The sequence below is a fragment of the Leguminivora glycinivorella genome, chromosome Z (assembly GCF_023078275.1).
Source record: "Leguminivora glycinivorella isolate SPB_JAAS2020 chromosome Z, LegGlyc_1.1, whole genome shotgun sequence".
Classification (NCBI taxonomy): Eukaryota; Metazoa; Arthropoda; class Insecta; order Lepidoptera; family Tortricidae; genus Leguminivora; species Leguminivora glycinivorella.
Genome location: NC_062998.1, coordinates 51952884 through 51972673, shown reverse-complemented (window position 1 = coordinate 51972673; position 19790 = coordinate 51952884). Strand labels below are relative to the sequence as shown.

The 19790-nt window shown below is 39.2% G+C and overlaps 2 protein-coding genes across 2 annotated transcripts in view; one reads left to right on the top strand and one right to left on the bottom strand.

Moving 5' to 3' along the window:
- LOC125240789 (tyrosine-protein kinase Abl) overlaps positions 1 to 19790 on the top strand; it is a 132016-nt gene that overhangs the window by 96632 nt on the left and 15594 nt on the right. The window contains exons 11-13 of the mRNA XM_048148867.1: positions 12911 to 13061; positions 14120 to 14270; positions 14873 to 14955. Of these exons, the coding sequence (XP_048004824.1) occupies positions 12911 to 13061; positions 14120 to 14270; positions 14873 to 14955 (385 nt within the window). The remainder of the gene's footprint in view (positions 1 to 12910; positions 13062 to 14119; positions 14271 to 14872; positions 14956 to 19790) is intronic.
- LOC125240788 lies at positions 5683 to 10239 on the bottom strand. The gene is made up of 4 exons (XM_048148866.1): positions 10187 to 10239; positions 8361 to 8512; positions 6538 to 6613; positions 5683 to 6046 (listed from the first exon to the last, which is right to left on the bottom strand). The coding sequence occupies exons 1-4, from the start codon at positions 10236 to 10238 to the stop codon at positions 5847 to 5849; spliced, it is 480 nt and encodes a 159-aa protein (XP_048004823.1). The 5' UTR covers position 10239; the 3' UTR covers positions 5683 to 5846.

Here is a 19790-nt window from a genome sequence, read left to right as displayed (position 1 = left end):
TTAGTGTTTACAAATATATAAAATGTAAAAAAATGTAGTACTTGTTATAGGTAGAAGCAATTTCACACACTGAGAGAAATTTGCATTGTGAATTTAACAAGTTCGACTTGTTGCAGTTTATCCGTTTGAATCAGCCAAACGTATGTTTAAAACAATATGTGTCAGGTTGTTTTTATAAAATCGACTTGTTGATTCAAATATATTGCCGATTCAAATGACAAGTAGCTTGTTGTTTGAACCAAAGAGCACGTAGGCGCTATTTTAACCAAAAAACTTGTTGAACGAACATAAAAACTGGTTGTATTTTCTCTCAGTGCACATTTTATCGGTATTTTTTTTATTGCCATGAGCTCAGAGGAAAAAATTCTATAGAGAGGACAAGCCGCGCGCGGCCTGGTCGCAGATGTAGGCCCATTGGGCCCAATTTGGGCCTACACCGCCGCCAGTTCGCCGTCCGCTGTCATCGAGTGTACACGCGCGCTGTTCACCGACGAAAAACGAGTTTTATCAAAAATGCCGAAGTGTGCAATAATAACTTGCAAACATCGCAGTGACCTGAATAATTTCCAAGCCAATAGGATAACATTTCATAGGTAAATACTATTTATTTCCTTTTATTTCACATAAAACACGAATTCAACGTAATACTCCGAGTTGTACCATGTAACCTTACGTTTGCTTGTGCTTTAAAACGTTCATTATACATTGCGGCTACACAAGGAACATATTGTAAACTGTGTAGTGTTTTGCGCCGCAATGAACGGTGTACAAAACGATTCACTCAGTGAGACATTTTTCTCGGAAACGAGGCGAGGCGTTCCCGCTATTTATCGTTGTGTGCGTGCGCGATCGCGCTCGCTTATCGTTCGCGTGTACACATACATTGAAATGATGCGCGTGTATTGCGCAATAGGAGCGTCCAGCTACAAGTGTGTGTGGATTAGGTGTGTGCGTGCATTATCTTTACAATTACTGGTGCTTTGTGTGGGTTGCGGTTGCGCAGACCTTGCGACAGGCGTATTCTATACAAATCGCCCGGCATGACCTATCTCCCGAAATCTGTGGCCATGAGGAAATAATGTGCGTTCGTAAAAAACAAAGTCTGCCGGATCTCCTAGTAATATAGAGCCAGTTATACTATAATAGGTAGAGATGGGCCGAATATTCGGCATATTCGGCAAGTTTCTCAATGTTCCCGTGTTCTCAATGTGGCCGAATAGTTCGGTTATAATATCCGCCAAATATTTACCGAATAAACAAGTAAACAAATAGCGTAAGTTGTTTCATAATTCATCGGATAATGACATTCTATTTCAGCATTCTAGAGAGTAAGAAAAGCGTGAAAATTTAAATATAATCATTTTGTAACAAAGTAAAAATAACGTAGCACGTAAACGTAACGTAGACACAAAAACCAAATTTTTTTTTTTTACTAAATTATAGGAATATTAAGAGCCTTAGTAAGATAAATGTACCCATTACCAATTATTGAAAAGTTTTTAACTTAGAATTTTAAAATATGGCGCAACCGAATATTCGGCCGAATGTTCGGATCGGTAACAGCTGAACCGAATGTTCGGCCAAATATTCGTATCCGGAAAAGTCCGTATTCGGCCCATCTCTAATAATAGGCTACCAGACTCATAACGAATTTGGCACAATAAATTATTGTCTTTTGATGAATTTGACATAAAAACCAATATTTTTAGATTTTGCGTATTAAAAGTGTATGATGACATTGATGACTACGTACTTTCGATTAAAAATGAGTGTAATTTTTTTTGCCACCGAACCGCTGTCAGTGATGTAGTGACGTCATCGAATTCGAACTTACTTCATGTCAAAACAATCACTGACATAATGAACTTTATGCCTCATACTCAAAAGTCAGAAAATGTTGTTTTCGAATAGAATTACCTGATGCACAGATAATCTATAGATTAAAATGACTGTGTTGTTTTCGCCTGATTACGTAAAAGTATTTTGTTGTTTTTAGACCATAATAAAATATGGTAATATTTTATTTCGGTTAATTGGACAGTACTTACAGACTTTAAAAAAGGGTCAAGTAGCCTATTTAGGGTCTGTCCCAAAAATCCGTCCGTTCAAATTTAGTGTCACAATATTTTTAGTGAAATGGGAATTTCCATAGACTCTGCTGCATTACGTTGCTGTCTGTTAACTGTGGTTGATGCAACTGGCCCTAGCAGAACCCCAGAACGAGTGATTGGTCACCGTAACTTGAATTGTAACTAATTCATTTTTTTCCATTATTACACTATGATGTTGAATTCTACATGTATCCACTAAACACGCCTACCATATATAACCGGTGGACACTCTATTTAATAATGCATTGTAAAACATGGACCAGTTATTACACTGGTCAAAAAGAGAAATAAAAAAACAAAGTGTGATGTAAAGCTGCATTTTTGGTATGTTATTTGGGGTCCTTGGGGGAATGTAGGACTATATTTTGCAAGCAAAAAAATGGTGTGCTAACTTCGTAATTAAAAAAAAAAGTAAAAAAAATCAGTCTTTTTTTGGTTTCTGCCGTTTTATTAAAAAAACTATGCATTTTTGGTCAAAAGTTGCTTTGTAATGTTGAAAGCGCATTAAATTACAAACAGTTTGACATCTTTTTTATCAATGTCCGTCAAATATTTTTTGAGATATGAAGCGTCAAAAGAAGAGCATTTTTCCCCTTTCTATGAAAATATTCGTTTTGCTAATATTTTGAGACAGATATCAGCAAAACAACTCAGGCTATTACATAAATTGTAAAATAAAAATGTAGAAAATTTCACTAGCTTTCATTTAAGACCAAAAGAGTGCGAGTTATTTAAAAAAATAGGATTATATCATAAGTCTAGTATAACTGGATCAGAAATAATCAGTGGATGGTAATGGCCAAATGGGATAGTTTACATATACAAGAGGCTTAGCGGAGAACGAATTATTATTATTTGGGGGCTGTTATAGTATTACTCAGACACATATTTGCGTATATCAAATCAATATTCATTTAGTAAGTTAAGTTTACGGTCAGAAAGACCTCAGGATCGACGCTTGGCGGAAAAAAATATTTACGAGTAGAAAACCCTCATTAATTGAATCAGATTGTTCCAAATTGTTCTTGTACGGACTGGTTTTTAAAGCATATCACTGAGGGCCAATAACATCGATGCAATCTCACGAGCGTTGTCGTGGACGTGCCTGAATCATAGTATTCTCCGTTTAACGAAATATCAGTACATAGTATGTGTTGTATTGCACGCGCAGGTCTCTCACCGCCGCGCAGGTGTAGTCGGACCATAACTCGACAGTATACACGCTTGTACAAAAACTGAGGAACAGCTGTCTTTTTACGCTGTCACTACATTTGGCGAATCTTCTAGCCAACATGTTTGCCCTTACTGCGGTGGCTCGCCTCTGCCTTTCTATGTCCTCCTGGTCTTTTTAACTGGACAAAAAGATGTGGCCAAGATATTTGACTTCGTGTACTCTCCGCAATTGAACTCCATCAAACAAAAGAGGTGGTACATGCGTGGGCATATGTGCTGCCTCCATGAGCATAAATTCAGACTTGTCCGGATTATATCTCATGTTGGCTGGCGTATCTCTCGCATTCTGCAAGTAACTTACGCATAGCTCCCACAGATGGTGCTAGTAGGACCATATCGTCTGCATATGCGATGCGATGTGATTTATCATTTGCCCATTGATGGAGCAGCCAACCTCGGTACTGGTCAAAGCCTGCGACAGCCCATCCATGTACACGCTGAAGAGAGCCGGAGACATACTGCCTCCTTGTCTCACGCCACAGTTTAGCCCGCTGGCTGTGGACAGAGTTGACTTCCATCTTACTACGTTCTTCTGCTGGGAATACCACTTCTCCAGTATCTTAATAATTGGCGTGGGCGCTTTCCGTTCCCGTAGTTTATTCCACAGCAATTGGTGGTCAAATACAACTCAAGTGGACTTTCTATCACTACAGGAGTTGTGCCATCAAGATGCAGGACCAGGACCCTCAAAAAGGAAAAAGTAAAATGTAACTAATTCTGTTTTATCTTTCTAATTTACTAAACTTCAAAATTTTACTGTATTTTATTTCTTCATTAGTAATAGTCAAATCGATGCAAAGTTAGCTGAGACAATTTTTTCAGATAAACGCATATCAAAGAAAGTTAGATCGAATAGATAGCATTTTCAACCTAAAACTTTTAGCGTAAACTATTTTACCTTAACCAATCTACCAGACTCTTGGCTTCTCTATTTATAGATTTTTTTTTGTTTACCAAAGTAACTTAATGCGCTTTATATTTGCCCGCCAGTCGAGATTTGTCCCGCTGTACCTTAGTTAAAGGAGTGAAAAGCAGTGGGCTAAAAATATTATAGAGGGCTAATTTCCATCTCCATTTTTCATGGGATAGGAGGCAAACGAGCAGACAGGTCGCCTGATGGTAAGCGATCACTGCCGCCCATGGATACCAGAAGTTTAAGATGGATTTTCTTGAACGTTTGAAGGTCGTAGCGGTCCGGAAATACCGTCCATTTCGAAACACTAACCGTGATACATACCGACTATACCGAGTTGTAGTTGACTACTTAAATTCTCTCCTATCTTTTTCCAAACAGGACTTACAATGAGGAGGCACACTCAAAGGTTATGACAGATGGCGCCACCCTATTAATCCATACGTGAGAGCGAGAAGATGATATGTTTTTTATTTCTCTCTCTCACATATGAATGACAGTGACATGCCTAGACACTTGCACAGGCGCCGCCTGGCGGGATGAAATGTCAGTGTGGCTCCTCATTCTTACTGAATTATATATTGCACTAAAGTGGCTCTGCCTTGGGGCCCCTAAACATAAGTTTTTAAAATAAAAAAACGGTTTACATCGCCAGTTAAGCTACAAATCATGTCATACAAATGTTTTACATAATTTATATTGCTTATTAAACTATAAATCATGTCCAAATGTTAAGTTTTGCAGTCACAAGAGCACCTAATAGCGTTGTATTTGATGATATACTTTTACAAGATCGTTTCACGAAGTTTGGCAGAATGGAAAATAAACGAAACTTTGACGTACGAGTGCAAGCGCAGATCCAGCTTCGTGCCCCCGGGGATATGGCCAACCTAGGCCCTCTGGATCCGCGCATGTATGAGTGACATCTGTGTCGATATACAGTCGGAGATGTCCAGTGGCCCATTTCTCAAAACTGAAAGTTACAAGTTACAAGCGGAAGTCTCTTTTCAACTTGTCATATTAGACAATGACATCCACTTGTAAATTGTAACTTGTAGCTTCGAGAAATGGGCCCCAGAGCGTCAATTTTATTGGTTAATCTGACACATGCATTTTTTAGTAAAAAAGCATACGGTCCGCCTGATGGAAAGCGGTCACCGTAACCTATGGACGCCTGCAACTCAAGGAGTGTAACATGCGCGTTGCCAACCCATTAGAAAATTGTAAAGGAGTGTAGAAGTTCTAAGGAGGGTTCGGGTTGCCGACGACTCAAAGGACAATAGACGGAACAAATTAGTTCCGTACGTAGGGTCTTCCGACAACAGCACACCGCACCCTCGTTGAGCTCTGGCAGCCTTACTCACCGGCAGGAACACAACACTATGAGTAGGATGTAGTGCCATTTGGCTGCGGTCTTTTGTAAGGCGGAGGTACTACCCCAGTTGGGCTCTGCTCTAGATTCGAGCAAGATGATATCCGCTGTGCTGTGCCCTACCACACAAAGCGGAATATCATTCGCTATGACGTCGCATATTTTCATACACTCATTCATTCCATTCGTGCCAGCTCTTGTGAAGTGATAACATATTCTAACAAATAGAAGCGCATAGATGTTTGTTGCACAACGAACACCGTGGTTTAGTGACCGTGATTCTAGAAAATATCTCCGAGGCTGCTAGCTCTTTGCCCAGTTTGTTGCACATCGAATGCGAGACGGCGTTCTTGCTGAAGTCCTTCGCTGGGACACAGGTTCTTGCCCGGACGGGGCCTATTTCTGTGCCGGTCTCCACTGGAAAATACACATAAAACAGACTGTAGGTAACCCTTAAAAATGCATGTTTTTGCACGTTTTTGGCTCGACTGTCCCGTCAGGAAAATGGCTGAACGACAATACATAAACTCAATTGACTATGGGGAGATCTAAGTACATGGTGCTCTAGATGGCATTACACCTTTGGGTTACGCTCAGCTAGATGGCGCTAATATTAATATTTGACATTTTAGCACATATCAATATTATCAATCTAAGAATTATGGGCCATGTTGTCAAAACTGAGGTTCGAAAGTTTTAAGCCAGTGTCAAGAGATGGCAGTCTATGCACTGTGATTACACATTTTACTTCAACAGTAACTCTCTATAATACTCGATCCTCTTTGGTAGCATAATTTTGCATGAAACCAGCGTGACTCAGGGGACCGTAACCATGGCAATAACAGGAAAGAAAAAGTCGATTCACCCAAAGTTATAGTTAGTTAGGTTAGTTCTGAAACGTCACCTACCTAACTTAGCTGACTCTGCAGTGATGACGAGGCACAGAAACGCCATGCCAGGTATGTAGCAGTCGATGTTAGGTACCTGAAAACGAAGACATTAGAATGATATTTGAGTCATACTAATGTAAGGGGTAAAATACACAGAAGGGATGCAAGTCGTAATGTTTGTTTTTTATTTATTTATTAAAAAAAAAAATACCATAGTACCTTAAATTAAATTTTCGCCAAACTGTGAAACAGTTTGTTGGCGTAGCGCTCAATTAAACTTTAAACTACATTCGATTAGGTACTTTACTCGTACACTAAGATCAAGATAACGATTGTGTCTTACGTCTTTCCTATTCAAAATGAACCGTTTTTTAAATTACAATCGGGCGCCGCGGCGCGAGCGTCCGTTCCGCGTCTTACGACTGGCGTCCCTTCTGTGTATTTTACCCCTAATACCACAGCTAGTGTATCCCACAGATTTGAGACGTCATAAGTTGGACTTCTCTAAGAGTCGGTTGCACCAAACCGCCTGTCACCGTCACCGTTAAAAGATTTGTTAAATTTTATTGTATGGGAAGTTCCATAGACGTCTGCTGCGTGACGATGATGCGTCTGTCAAATATGGTTGATGCAACTGGCCCTAAGACGTGCACACTGCACATTGCGTGCCCGGGATCGCGGACATCATCATTTTAACCGAATTCCCAATCTCAAAAGGAGGTAATTAACAATTCTATTGTGTTTTTAACCGCCGACGCAAAAACGACGGGGTGTTATACGTTTGACGTGCCTGTCTGTCTCTGGCATCGTAGCTCCCGAACGGATGAACCAATTTAGATTTAGTTTTTAGGGTTCCGTACCTCAAAAGGAAAAAACGGAACCCTTATAGGATCACTTTGTTGTCCGTCTGTCCGTCCGTCCGTCTGTCAAGACCCTTTTTCTCAGGAACGCGTGGAGGTATGAAGCTGAAATTTATATCAATTACTCAGGTCTACTGTCCCTTGAAGCTGTGAAAAAATCAAACTTCTAAGCCAACGCAATCAAAAGATTCAGCCGTTTATGCCGCAAATTTTCGACACTTGCAAGGGAATCAAAACCTACAGGGTGCTTCCCGTGAACTCAGAATCTTGAAATTTGGTACGAAGCAACGTCTTATAGCATAGATAAAGGAAAAATTACGAAAACCATAAATTTTTAGTTACATCACATAATATATTTTTTTTTAATAATTTTAACCTTACTACCCATTTCCTCATAAACGCGTAGAGGTATTAAATTGAAATTCATACCAAATACTCAGGTCTATAATACCTTTAAGCTGTAACAAAATCAAACTTCTATGTCAACGCAATCAAAAGAAACAGCAATTTAAGCTGCATATTTTTATGTTTAAAACAATAAATATTGGGGACACCTTACATAGATCAACTTAACCCCAAACTAAGCAAAGCTTGTACTATGGGTGCTAAGCGACGATATACATACTTAAATAGATAAATACACTTGTATACATAGAAAACATCCATGACTCAGGAACAAATATCTGTGCTCATCACACAAATAAATGCCCTTACCGGGATTCGAACCCAGGACCGCGGCTTAGCAGGCAGGGTCACTACCGACTGAGCCAGACCGGTGGTTTGAAAGCTGAGTTAGTCGGGAGTGTTCTTAGACATGTTTCATGAAAATCGGTCCACTGTGTCGCGAACGGGGGTTTTTTCTAAATTTTAATTCTGTGGCCTAACCACTTATTGAATAAACATTTTTATACGAAAGAACATTCGATTGTTTTATCGAATTTCAGAAGCAATTTTCATACATTGTTACAAGAGGACACTGACCGTAACATTGGAGTTGTCAGGGTGGTCCGGATCCCAGCAGCCCTTGTGGTCGTACGACAGGCAGTTGTAGCACTGCAGGCCCTTCACCGTCGCCGGGATCAATTTGGTCCCCTTTTTGTTGGATAGGAGCTTCTTGTGTCGATCCTTTTTAGCTGGAAATAAAATTAATTAACACATTTGCACAGATCGACCTATACACCGTGTTTTTTTATTTGCTTTCCGTTAAATTCGACACGTCGTTAGGTTCATTAGCAGGAACCATCCTGTATATCACGTTTAGGTAAATTCGCAATTAAAAAAGAAATTTTTCAACGTTTTCATACATAATAAATGAATTTATTAGTGTGAGAGACTCTTAAGAATTACATTCAAGTTAGTGTCAAGTGATTGACGGCACATGTCAAAACAAGTAACATTGGGAATTGGTAAAGGCTGTCAGTGCTGTCACACACGTGCTCAGTAATTATCTTAATTTTTTTAATAACTCGATTACCGTAAAAGTTAAGACGCTTGTTTCTTAGATAAATTAATTGTATTTGATCTAAAGAACCTTGCCTTCAATTTAACAGAATTAAATAAAAACAGGGTATAGTCTGTAGGGTATTTAAATAAATGTAAACAAAATCTACTCTCAAAAGACTCCTTATTAAAAACAGGTCGCTAAGTGACAAATTCGCTTGGTTTTTGTATTTGGTTGGTTAACCGACAAATGTAACTAAAATATCACGGAATTGTACAAACTATTTGTTTATGCTGTTTTAAATATCTAAGAGCCACTTGCACCACCCGTTTAACTCGAAGGTCAAACTGTCAAAAATGATGGGTTTTCCCTCCCAACCATTTTCGGCGGTGCAAGTGACCCTAACGGCCCAGCCACGACATTGGTCTAAGCGCGACAGCGGTGAGCGGCAGCCATACGTGCGAATGAAAAGTCCCATCGCTGTGTCTCGCTCCAATGTATGGCCGCCGCTCCCCGCTGTCGCGCTTAGACCAATGTCGTGGCTGAGCCGTAGGAGTACCAGTCGAAGTCGACGGATTACACAACAACATAAAGTCACGCCCGTATTCCAAAAGCCAGAGCACATGAAACTGCTGAAGTCTCAATACCACTTCAATTAAAATGTTAATTTAAAAAAATCTTGATATTGCAGTGACAGGTTGCTAGCCGATCACATATCCCACAGTCGATGTCTACGGCGCTATTCGAATCGGACCACGGGTCTGAGAGTAATCGATGGACATATAAAAAAACCGGCCAAGAGCATGTCGGGCCACGCTCAGTGTAGGGTTCCGTAGTTTCCCGTATTTTTCTCAAAAAATATTCAACCTATCAAGTTCAAAACTATTTTCCTAGTAAGTTCTACTTTTGTGATTTTTTTCATATTTTTTAAACTTTTGGTTCAAAAGTTAGAAGGGGGAGCCTCCCCCGGGGAGGGGGACATTTTTTTAAACTTTTGCAGCGATTATTTCCAAAAATATTAACAATATCAAAAAATCATTTTCGGAAACCCCTATTCATTTTTAAATACTTATCCAATAATATATTACACGTTAGGATTGGAAGGAAAAGTCACTCCCCACTTTACGTGTAGGGGGGGTACCCTAATAAAATATATTTTTCCACTTTTTATTTTACCACTTTGTCGGCGTGATTGATTACATATTAGTACTAAATTTCAGCTTTCTAGTGCTAACGGTCACTGAGATTATCCGCGGACGGACGGACAGACATGGCGAAACTACAAGGGTTCCTAGTTGACTACGGAACCCTAAAAAACACAAATCTCTTCCTTCTAGATAAAACAATCGATCAAAACTTTACTCACCTAGCAAAACTGTCGCGAGCAGCGCGTACAAAATGCCCTTTGCGACGAACATGGCGCCGCGCCCCGAGACACGCGCGCTCTAGACGCTGCGCGGGCGCCGCCAGAGTATATAAGCGCTCGGTCTGCTTCTCTAGCCGGCTACAGGGCGTATCGAATCGTTGACGACCTGTCTGGCCTAGTGGATAGTGACCCTGACTGTTAAATCGATGGTCCTGAGCTCGAGTCCCGGTAAGGGCTTTATTTGTGTGATGAAAATAGATTTCTATGTATTTAAACTAGCTTTTGCCCTCGACTTCGCTCGCATCAAATTCGAAAATCTGAATGCTTCATACAAACCCCCCCCTCCCCAATTTAGGAAAGTATGGGGGTTAGAAAGAGACAAAAAGTAGCCTATGTCACTCTCCATCATTTCAACTATCCCCACTTAAAAAATCACGTCAATTCGTAGCTCTGTTTAGCGGCGAAAGACGGACAGACAAACATACACACACACTTCCCCATTTACAATATTAGTATGGATATTAAATACCTTCACATGTTGTTTTTTCCCGCACTAGTTCGCAAAGTAGACATTCCTTGTCGGGTCGAAACTTCAAAGTGCCATATGTACTGTAAAACGTCGTACGATATACGTGCGAAGACGGTATTCGCAACTCGTGTCGATTTAAAACAGTCGCCTTCCCTTCGTCCCTTCAGTAGTGTTTTAATTTATCGCCACTCGTTTCGAATCTCCGCTTTACCGCACTTTTGTATCGTAATATCCTAATCATCACGACCAAGGGTCCATTTCTCAAAACTGAAAGTTACAAGTTACAAGCGGAAGTCTCTTTCCAACTTGTCATATTAGATATTGACTACCACTTGTAAATTGTAACTAGTAGCTTCGAGAAACGGGCCCCAGAACTATCAATATTGTTCGAACCAAAGACATACGTAACTCCGTATAGACGGATAAAGTCTAAGAAAAAAACGTACCACAAAGCCATAGAGGAAAAGGTACGGTGGCCTAGATGGCGTTACACCTTTGGGGAACGCTCGGCTAGATGGCGCTAATATTAATATTTGACATTACAGTTTTTACTTTGACAGTAACTCTCTATAATACTCGATCCTCTTTGGTTCGAACTGAACAATGTCACCTTTATAATTTGACAACAAAAATATTCAACAAACATTTTGTTTAAGCCCCCGCGTCTAAAAAGCAGGTCTCATGAGTTTGAAGCATCCTGTACTCGGTGCAGTTTACAATTCGTGTATTTTGTTTCAATATTACGGGATGCTGGAAATGTAAACATTTGTTGTTTACTGTTTACATCGAAATAACTGTTACGTTATATTGTAGCATACGAGTATATGCTGAATTATAAAATATTAAGGTTTTACATATATAACTAGGGCTGGAATCCAAACTGGGCCTTATCGGGCTAAATCCGAGTTCCTCATAGTGTTTATCCTAAAAGTGACTTTACAATTTCAGATTCATATAGGTAACTAGCTTTTCCCATTTATAATATTAGTATGGATTAGGTAGTTACGTAACTTCGAAAACTGTTTAGTATGAACCGAGCTTTAAACTCTCGCATTCTACTGGTGCTGCCCTCATTTACTCGGCTTCTCTATGTTAAATTAATATTTGTTTAATATTTGTTTCAACAGTTTCCGATACCATTCATGTTTTGTGTTAAATAAAATCAAAGAGCATCGAGTATTATAGAGAGTTACTGTCAAAGTAAAATGTTTAATCACAGTGCATAAACTGCCATCTCTCGACACAGGCTTAAAACTTTTGAACCTCAGGTTTGACAATTTGGCCCATATTCTTATCTTGATATGTGTTAAAATATCAAATATTAATATTATCGCCATCTAGCCGAGCGTCCCCCAAAGGTGTAACGCCATCTAGGCCACCGTATCCTTTTCTTTATGGTTCTGAGGTATGTTTTATCTTAGACTTTATCCGTCTATTACGGAGTTACATATGTCTTTGATAAAATTAATTGTTTATGTGTCAATCACCGCTACCTGAAGCAGTTTTATAATTTAAAGTCTCGCTTATTATCTACTTGGCTTACAATGAAAGGTCATAGACGTTGTTTTAATACTGGACTAGGTACCGACATACTGTACTTAACAAAAACGTATGTTTCTACAATCTAGTTTAAATAATATACGATAATGTAAACTGGACATAGGCAAAGGCAAAATATTGATATACTGGGAGTAATAGTACTTCTGTGAACTCTGTGCGTGTTACCTGAGAAAGTAGTGTCGAGTATAATGCTTTTCTATTGAGAGAGAAGTGCAGTCAGTGACACACATTTATTAATCAGGATACTTGAAACTCGAGTCTTTAAAACGCTCCTACAAGCTGCTTAAAACTTATATTTAAATAGGCGAGACGACTAAAAAAAACTAATTGATCCGTCAGTTAGATTATCAAAGAATTTTAGACACGTATTTTTTCTTTGGTACAGTGCGTTGAAGTTTCGCGTGACGTCACGCCTAGGTACAATTTTTACTTCGAAGTGACGTCACAAGCCCCCACTCCGGAACTTTGATGCTCTATATCCTTGTATTTTTCCATTAATTAGAAAAAGCGAAAAATATGTGTTCAGTATTTTTGGACGAACTAACTGACGGACTAAACAGAATGCCATTTTTTTATGTAGGTAGTCGTCATCCGTATTTGTTGTTTCCAGAGTACATGTTTAGTCCTTCTTCCAGGGTTACCGCATGGAGTGTCCCCCGGGCTGCCCGCCGGCCGTGTACGAGCTCATGCGGCGCTGCTGGCAGTGGAACGCGCCCGACCGCCCCACCTTCCACAAGATCCACCACGACCTCGAGCACATGTTCCAGGACAACAGCATCACCGAGGGTGAGTGGTCACTTCTGTTCTTGGCAGTGAGAGCACAAGAGTACTATCGTACTTTTGATCCTGTTAGGAGAAAAGAAATGTCCCAAGATTCCCATACATTTTTCAAAACTTCCATTCCGTTACCGCCCATATACCTCTATAATGTATGAAACAATGGTAACGGAAGAGAAAAACCTTGGGACCCTATTTTTCTCCTATTAGGGTTGAAAGAGCTCGCGATTCTGACATAAAGGAAAAATCCAATAAAAAAAATGGCCTACGAAACATTTAGAATTTTATATTTTTCATATTTATTTTTAGAATAAAAAGTCAAAAATAAATCATCCGTCAAGGTCGACCAAACATAATTTTTGTATAATCGCAAGTATCGCAACCCGACGAGTTATTTCCGGACCGGGCACCTAGCTTCGTCTAACAAATGAAATTACACCCGGTTTGCCTTCCGTGTTTTATAAACTGCCGCCAGTGGAAATGACACCTCTAAACCGAATAGATTTCATATCATACCTTGTTTTGTAAGCGGACTATAGTCTGTCCAGTAGAACGCATTTTATTTTGTGTATAAAAAAAAAGGTTTCTGTAGTTACTTGACAGTTTTCACGGATGAATTAACACAAATACCTGCTAACCTTTATCTAAAACAATTGTTTTTGTATTTTTAATGACACCTTTAGCGGAGGGAGGTTAGTTTGGTTACAAAGTGATTACTATTGTCTCATCGTCTTCGTCAGCCCTTTATCGCCCACTGCTGAGCATAGGCCTCTCTTCTAGTACGCCATGTATCCCAGTCCTGAGCTAGTCTCATCCCGTTGTGACCTGTCTCAGTGGTGGCTAAGAAATCATTAAAAAAGAACGAAAGAAAAACGAATCGCTGTCTTTTCCACTCCAAGAGTAGGCACATGTAATTTGGTAGTTTTTGAATAGTATACATTTTTTTCTTTCTTTTTCGTACAATTTGAAAATAGGCTTACATTTGTCATGTTACGTTTTATATATTCCGAAGGTATTTTAACTATGTATCAAAACAGGTTGTAAGCAATAAATAATTCAATTCACAGAGGTGGAAAAGCAACTGCAAGAAGGCGGAGCGTCCACGGGGACTCCACAAATGTCCCTTAAGAAGACAAGTGGCGACGCAGCTCGCGTCCAGATGCGGAGGCCTACCAACCGGAGGGGCAAGCAAGCACCGACACCACCTAAGCGGACCAGGTAACATACAAAGTGGAACTAAAGAAGGTCTTCTAAAGGGGCAATGCACCCTTAGAGGTCCCCTTAGGGGGCATCACCCCATAGTGACTCCACAGATGTCGCTAAAGAAGACTGGTGGCGATGCAGCTCGCGTCCAGGTGCGGAGCCCTACCAACCGGAGTTGCAAGCAAGCGCCGACACCACCTAAGCGGACCAGGTAACATACAAAATGGAACTAAGAGAGGTTCTCTAAGGGGGAACTCGCGTCCAAATGTCGCGGCCTACCAACCGAAGGGGCGGAAGGAGGGAGTAAAGGTACGACGGAAATTCTTTTCGCACTACATCTGTGATCTGTGCACCACCTAAGCGGACTAGCTAACTTTTCAAGCTACTTAGAGTGTGTAGGGGGCAACGCCCCATTGTGACTCCAAGATGACATGCGGTAAACTACCAGCCGGAGAAAACTGGTGATAACAGGTACGAAACTGCGATAAGACAACGTAACCGTGTTTAGATTTACTAAAATTATCTCTATGAGTAAGTTTAGGTGATTGTTAAGAAGTACAGCAGACAGAAGTAACATATTGTTTTAAATTGTTTGACATTATTTTCCGTATTTGCAGTCTACTATCGTCATGCAGCTCGTTCCGTGAGTCCCAGTACAACACGGAGGAACAGCAAGACGACGGACTGGCGTCGCTCAACGGTACGTACAACACCAGCTACCATACCAGGCCGCGGCTTAGAGACCTGTAGGCCTAGCACATGATGGCCGCGGGAGTATGTCGCCGCGAGATAGATGACACGTCTTTGTCTAATTGTATTAATTACATAAGAACAGGTAGTCTATCTCGCGGCGACATACTCTCGCCGCTATCATGTGCTAGGCCTACTGGGGCGTAGTCGACGCGAAACGCCACCGAAACGCCGCAGAAATGTAGTCTGGCTCTGTAGCGCCAATATGCAAGAGCGATAGAAATAGCTACGAAAGATATATTATCGTGAACGTTTCGTTAGCGTTTGTGCACTCGGCTACGCACACTGGAACCCTTGCCCTGGGGACCAGTGCACTATTTCACAATGTCAGTGAGATTGCGCCCACAGCAAGTAGTCGTTTGAGTGGTGATCGAAATGGGCGTGCAAAATTAATGAATTTATGATGGTATTTAATATATTTTATATGCACTGCTTACAGAATGTTAGTTTTGGTTATGTTTAGAATGTAATTTAAAGGCAAGTAATTCAAAAAACAAACATGCACAATTGCACATTTCAGGAAACTCATGTTCGATTTCAACTTGATTACAACCATAATATCATACCATCATAGCAAAATATAATACTTTTAGAAATCATGATCACATCCATTCCGATCACTCGTTAGGTATATTAATTTGTCTAATATTAAGCACATTTCAATTTACGACGATTTTTTCTAATTGTTACAAATTAAAAAATATATTGAGCCTAAATATATAGTTCAGTATTTTACTCTTATTTCTTAAAACAAAATGAAATGTGCTTTCGAAACATATTTATGACATAACGGTGTTCCCACACTGGCTATAAATGTTGTATAATAACATTGTGGGAGCATAAGGCCCATATAGACAATTCCGACATATGGCATATTCCGTCTGCGACCATTTATTAAAACAGCGTACACAACTATATATAGGCTACTTGACCCGTTTTTAAAGTCTGTCTTATATGATTAAGTACTGTCCAATTAACCGAAATAAGATATTACCATATTTTATTATGACCTAAAAGCACCAAAAATTTTTTTTAAGTATACTTGTATGTAATCAGGCGAAAACAACATAGCCATGTTAATCTATATATCTGTGCATCAGGTCATTCGAAAACAACATTTTCTGACTTTTGAGTATGTGGCATAAAGTTCATTATGTCAGTGATTGTTTTAACATGAAGTAAGTTTTAATTCGATGACGTCACTACATCGCATCGCAAAATGAATATTGGTTTTTTATGTCAAATACTACAGAAGACAATCATTTATTGTGCCAAATTCGATATGAGTCTAGCAGCCTATTAATTTCATGGATGGATTTCATTAAAAAGTATATTCGTAAGACAGAATAGGTCACATGCCGAAATTGCCCGCATCGACTTTCAGTCCAATGTGCAAAATCCTTTAGGTTCGAATGATTGTTCTGAACTTGAGTTGAACACCTAAAGGATTTCATATGGCTCGGTTGGGAGAGTATCCTCGTAGGTCCCAGACTCTCAGTGTACTTGGACAAGTGCAAATTACTTCTTTGTACTCTTGTAGAAATAAAGAAAAGTTCCAAATAAAAATACGGGGAAAGTTTGTCTGGGTCTGCGAGCTTTTACACGTTATCCAATCCGATACCAGGCAGGCAATCATGGTCGCGCGATAAACGATAAAACGGTAGGCCGTCCCTATCACACTTACAAATAGTGCGAAAGGGACGGCCAGCCGGCGTATTATGCTGCCAATTTTATCACTTATTTATGTGGATAAAGCATCCGTCACGTTTTGGCAAGTATGTCAGTGTGAGAGTGACAGATGTCATATCAAGGTAGATAAGTGATAAAATTGGAAGCACAATACGCCGGCTGATGTTATATTATATTATTTATCGTGCGACCACGATTGCCCGCCTGATGTATAACCGACATCCTACATAACAAAAGCGCCATCTTTGACGATATCGGATCGGATAATGTGAAAACGCTCTTGCGGGGATACAAAAGTCAAGATAAAATATTGCTTGTGTGTACAATAATAGAGCAATGAAAACCGGTAATTTGTGTTGAAAATTCTACACATCGTTTTCATTTCTCTTACATTTTTGGCTACGTTTATCATTATTGTTGTCTCTTTCTCTCTATATGTGTAAAAGCGAGAGATTGTGGTAAACGCGGCATTGTCATGTTTTGTTTTCAATGTGAATCGTTCGTTTCTTACTTCCATTTTGTTTTGTCAAAATTGTTCTCCGCTTCCGCGATTGGCTTCTGTGTATATGTTACTTTAGATTTTTATACCCGTCCCATAAGCTAGATATTTGTTTTACAATAATATTGTCTCTTCAAATATGAATGCTATATATTTCAAATAGAAATGTACCTTCCACCTAATGTATTTCATTGTGTGTATACTAAGTACCTAAAACAAAATTCTCCAATTATATTTTATCGTTGTGTGAGTGCCTATACATGATTGATATTCGATAGAAAAATAATGAAATGAAATAAAACATGTGTAATTTGAAGTGATAAATATAGCTTTTTAGAAACCTTACTTACTTTTAAAAAATACTTTGAAATGAAACCACATATCAGAAATATAAGTATGATCAAATTTAACAAAAGAATCAAGTACTTAGTAGAAAATTGCAATAAGTATCTAATGATCTAAGTTTTTTAAAACTTCAAAGTAGTAATATATAAAGGTATCTTTCTACCTATAAAGGTTCCTATATTCGTGTACACATAGAATAGAACACGAGGAACCTTCTGTTCATGTATTTTTATAGGTATAATTTTTAATAAAATTTCTAGTTTATGGGACGGAGTGCGTCGTATTCGGATCTCGGCTTGATAACGAATGCTACGATGCTTTATTATTTATATTGTTTTATATATTCTTTACCTCTATGTTTCTAATGTGACGGACAGACCGACGTTGTGATGTGATAGTTAAAATGGATTTTCTGAAAGAAATTAAGTTTTTCAAGTTTTTACACTTCACAAGACGGACTTTTTATTTATAATACTTAAATGTAAGTATTGATAATGATATTATATGCATCCATTATTACCCGATTGCGAAAAGATTTGTTTCAATTGTTAATTATATAAAGTAACTGAGTAGACCGTGACGTCACTCAACTCGATTTCATATTATTTCCATATTATCAAGTCGTTTAAATTCGTTTTGACAGTTCTTAAAAAGAAGCTGATTTGACTAGGAGGCAATTAGCCTATTATTCAAGTAAGAAAATTGACAATTCAAGTCTACTTTTCCATTGCATCTTTAGATGTTTATTCCTCCACAAACTTTAATAAAAACACATTATCAATGCCACTTTAATTCTGTCTTTCATCAATTTAAGTAAGAGTACTGATCTTGGGTAGATATGTCTTAAGTGGGACTGTACCTGACCCTTTAGCATAACTTGCCTTGTCGCGCGCGAGTCCATACATCAAGCGCGACTTCAAGTATGGACTCGCACGCGACAAGGCAAGATGTGCTAGAGGGGCTGGCCTTCACATTTGTGTCGCTTAACTTCAAACTCGGGTAAATCCATTCTGCTATAAGGTTGATTATCTTTCAGATAATAACAGTTTTTTTTATACATATAATCAACCTTAAGCACAGTATAATAAAGAATACTATCGTACAGTATGGCTACTCCCGCTCCCCGCTGAAAGTGCCGCCCACCCCCTCTCGGTTACCTCACAGTTACCGCCTGTCAACCTGTCATATTTCACTTATACAAGCATAGTACGCGTTCACCTACACGAGCTTAGACTGTGTGTTAGGAACGCGCCTCTTTCATATATTTGATCACCAGTGTCCGAGGTGTGCCTTAAGGCAAAATGGATTTAACCAGATTTGAAGTTAAGCGACACATGTGTTTTTACGAGTTCATAGTTTTGCTACTTGCTACTCACAGTTAGTGGTAAACGCATGAACTAAAAATCAATAAACACTGATCATTACTTTGAACAGGCCAAATGTGAAAGCCAGACACACTTCTCCTTATGACACACTTACCCTTATGACACACTTACCCGTATTGACTATAAATCACAATATGAACAACCTTTGGAGTGTCGGCCGGCTGACTCCCGGCCGATTACGTCAATCAAATTTGAAATTTGATTAATTAGAATAAAATCAAAATTCCAACGACTCAAAAATCTGTCTAGCACTCGAGGAGACTATACGCGTCTTGAATAATTCTTTATAATCACATTTTCCGCAATCGGGTGTATTTGTATGTATTACCTGTTAAATAGTATGTTTGTTTGTTTGCCCGCCCTCAGGTGTATAGCGATAGGGTCACATTTGTAAGTACACGCGGCGTAGATTATATATCTATATGTAACTATATACGAAGCCCTTATTATGATATTATTAAACTGCTATTCAAGTTTGAGGATTGAAACGAATTCATTTTGTATACTCGCTTGTTGCAAAAGTGTTTAAAAATAAACGTCTCATGGTATTCGCTCATTCCATAATATCATAAGATTCATATGCTCTCCTTGCTGGTTTTTTTTTACCAACATCATCTCTCGTCGAAAAGAGATTGAAACTCGCATTGAGACTTACCAAATCGAAATCATCTAAGGAACAGCGATGAGCTGTCATCGATAGAAAGGAACAAAAGATAATCGCTCCCGTGTAAATAAAAGAGAGCGAGCGATTTACTGGGGGGTTACCATGACGTGCTAAAGCCGTTCAGTTTTGGTTGAGAGAGAGGGACGGAGCTATTTAACTGCTATAGCTGTGTCCCTTTCTCTCAACCTAAACTGAACGTCTTT

Excerpts from the sequence above, each read along its gene's own strand:
- LOC125240788 (XM_048148866.1), bottom strand. The coding sequence starts at position 10,238 with ATGTTCGTCGCAAAGGGCATTTTGTACGCGCTGCTCGCGACAGTTTTG. Across the intron at positions 6,614-8,360 it reads CTGACAACTCCAATGTTACG|GTACCTAACATCGACTGCTA; the intron begins GTCAGTGTCCTC and ends CTTCGTTTTCAG. Across the intron at positions 6,047-6,537 it reads TGCAGAGTCAGCTAAGTTAG|TGGAGACCGGCACAGAAATA; the intron begins GTAGGTGACGTT and ends TGTATTTTCCAG.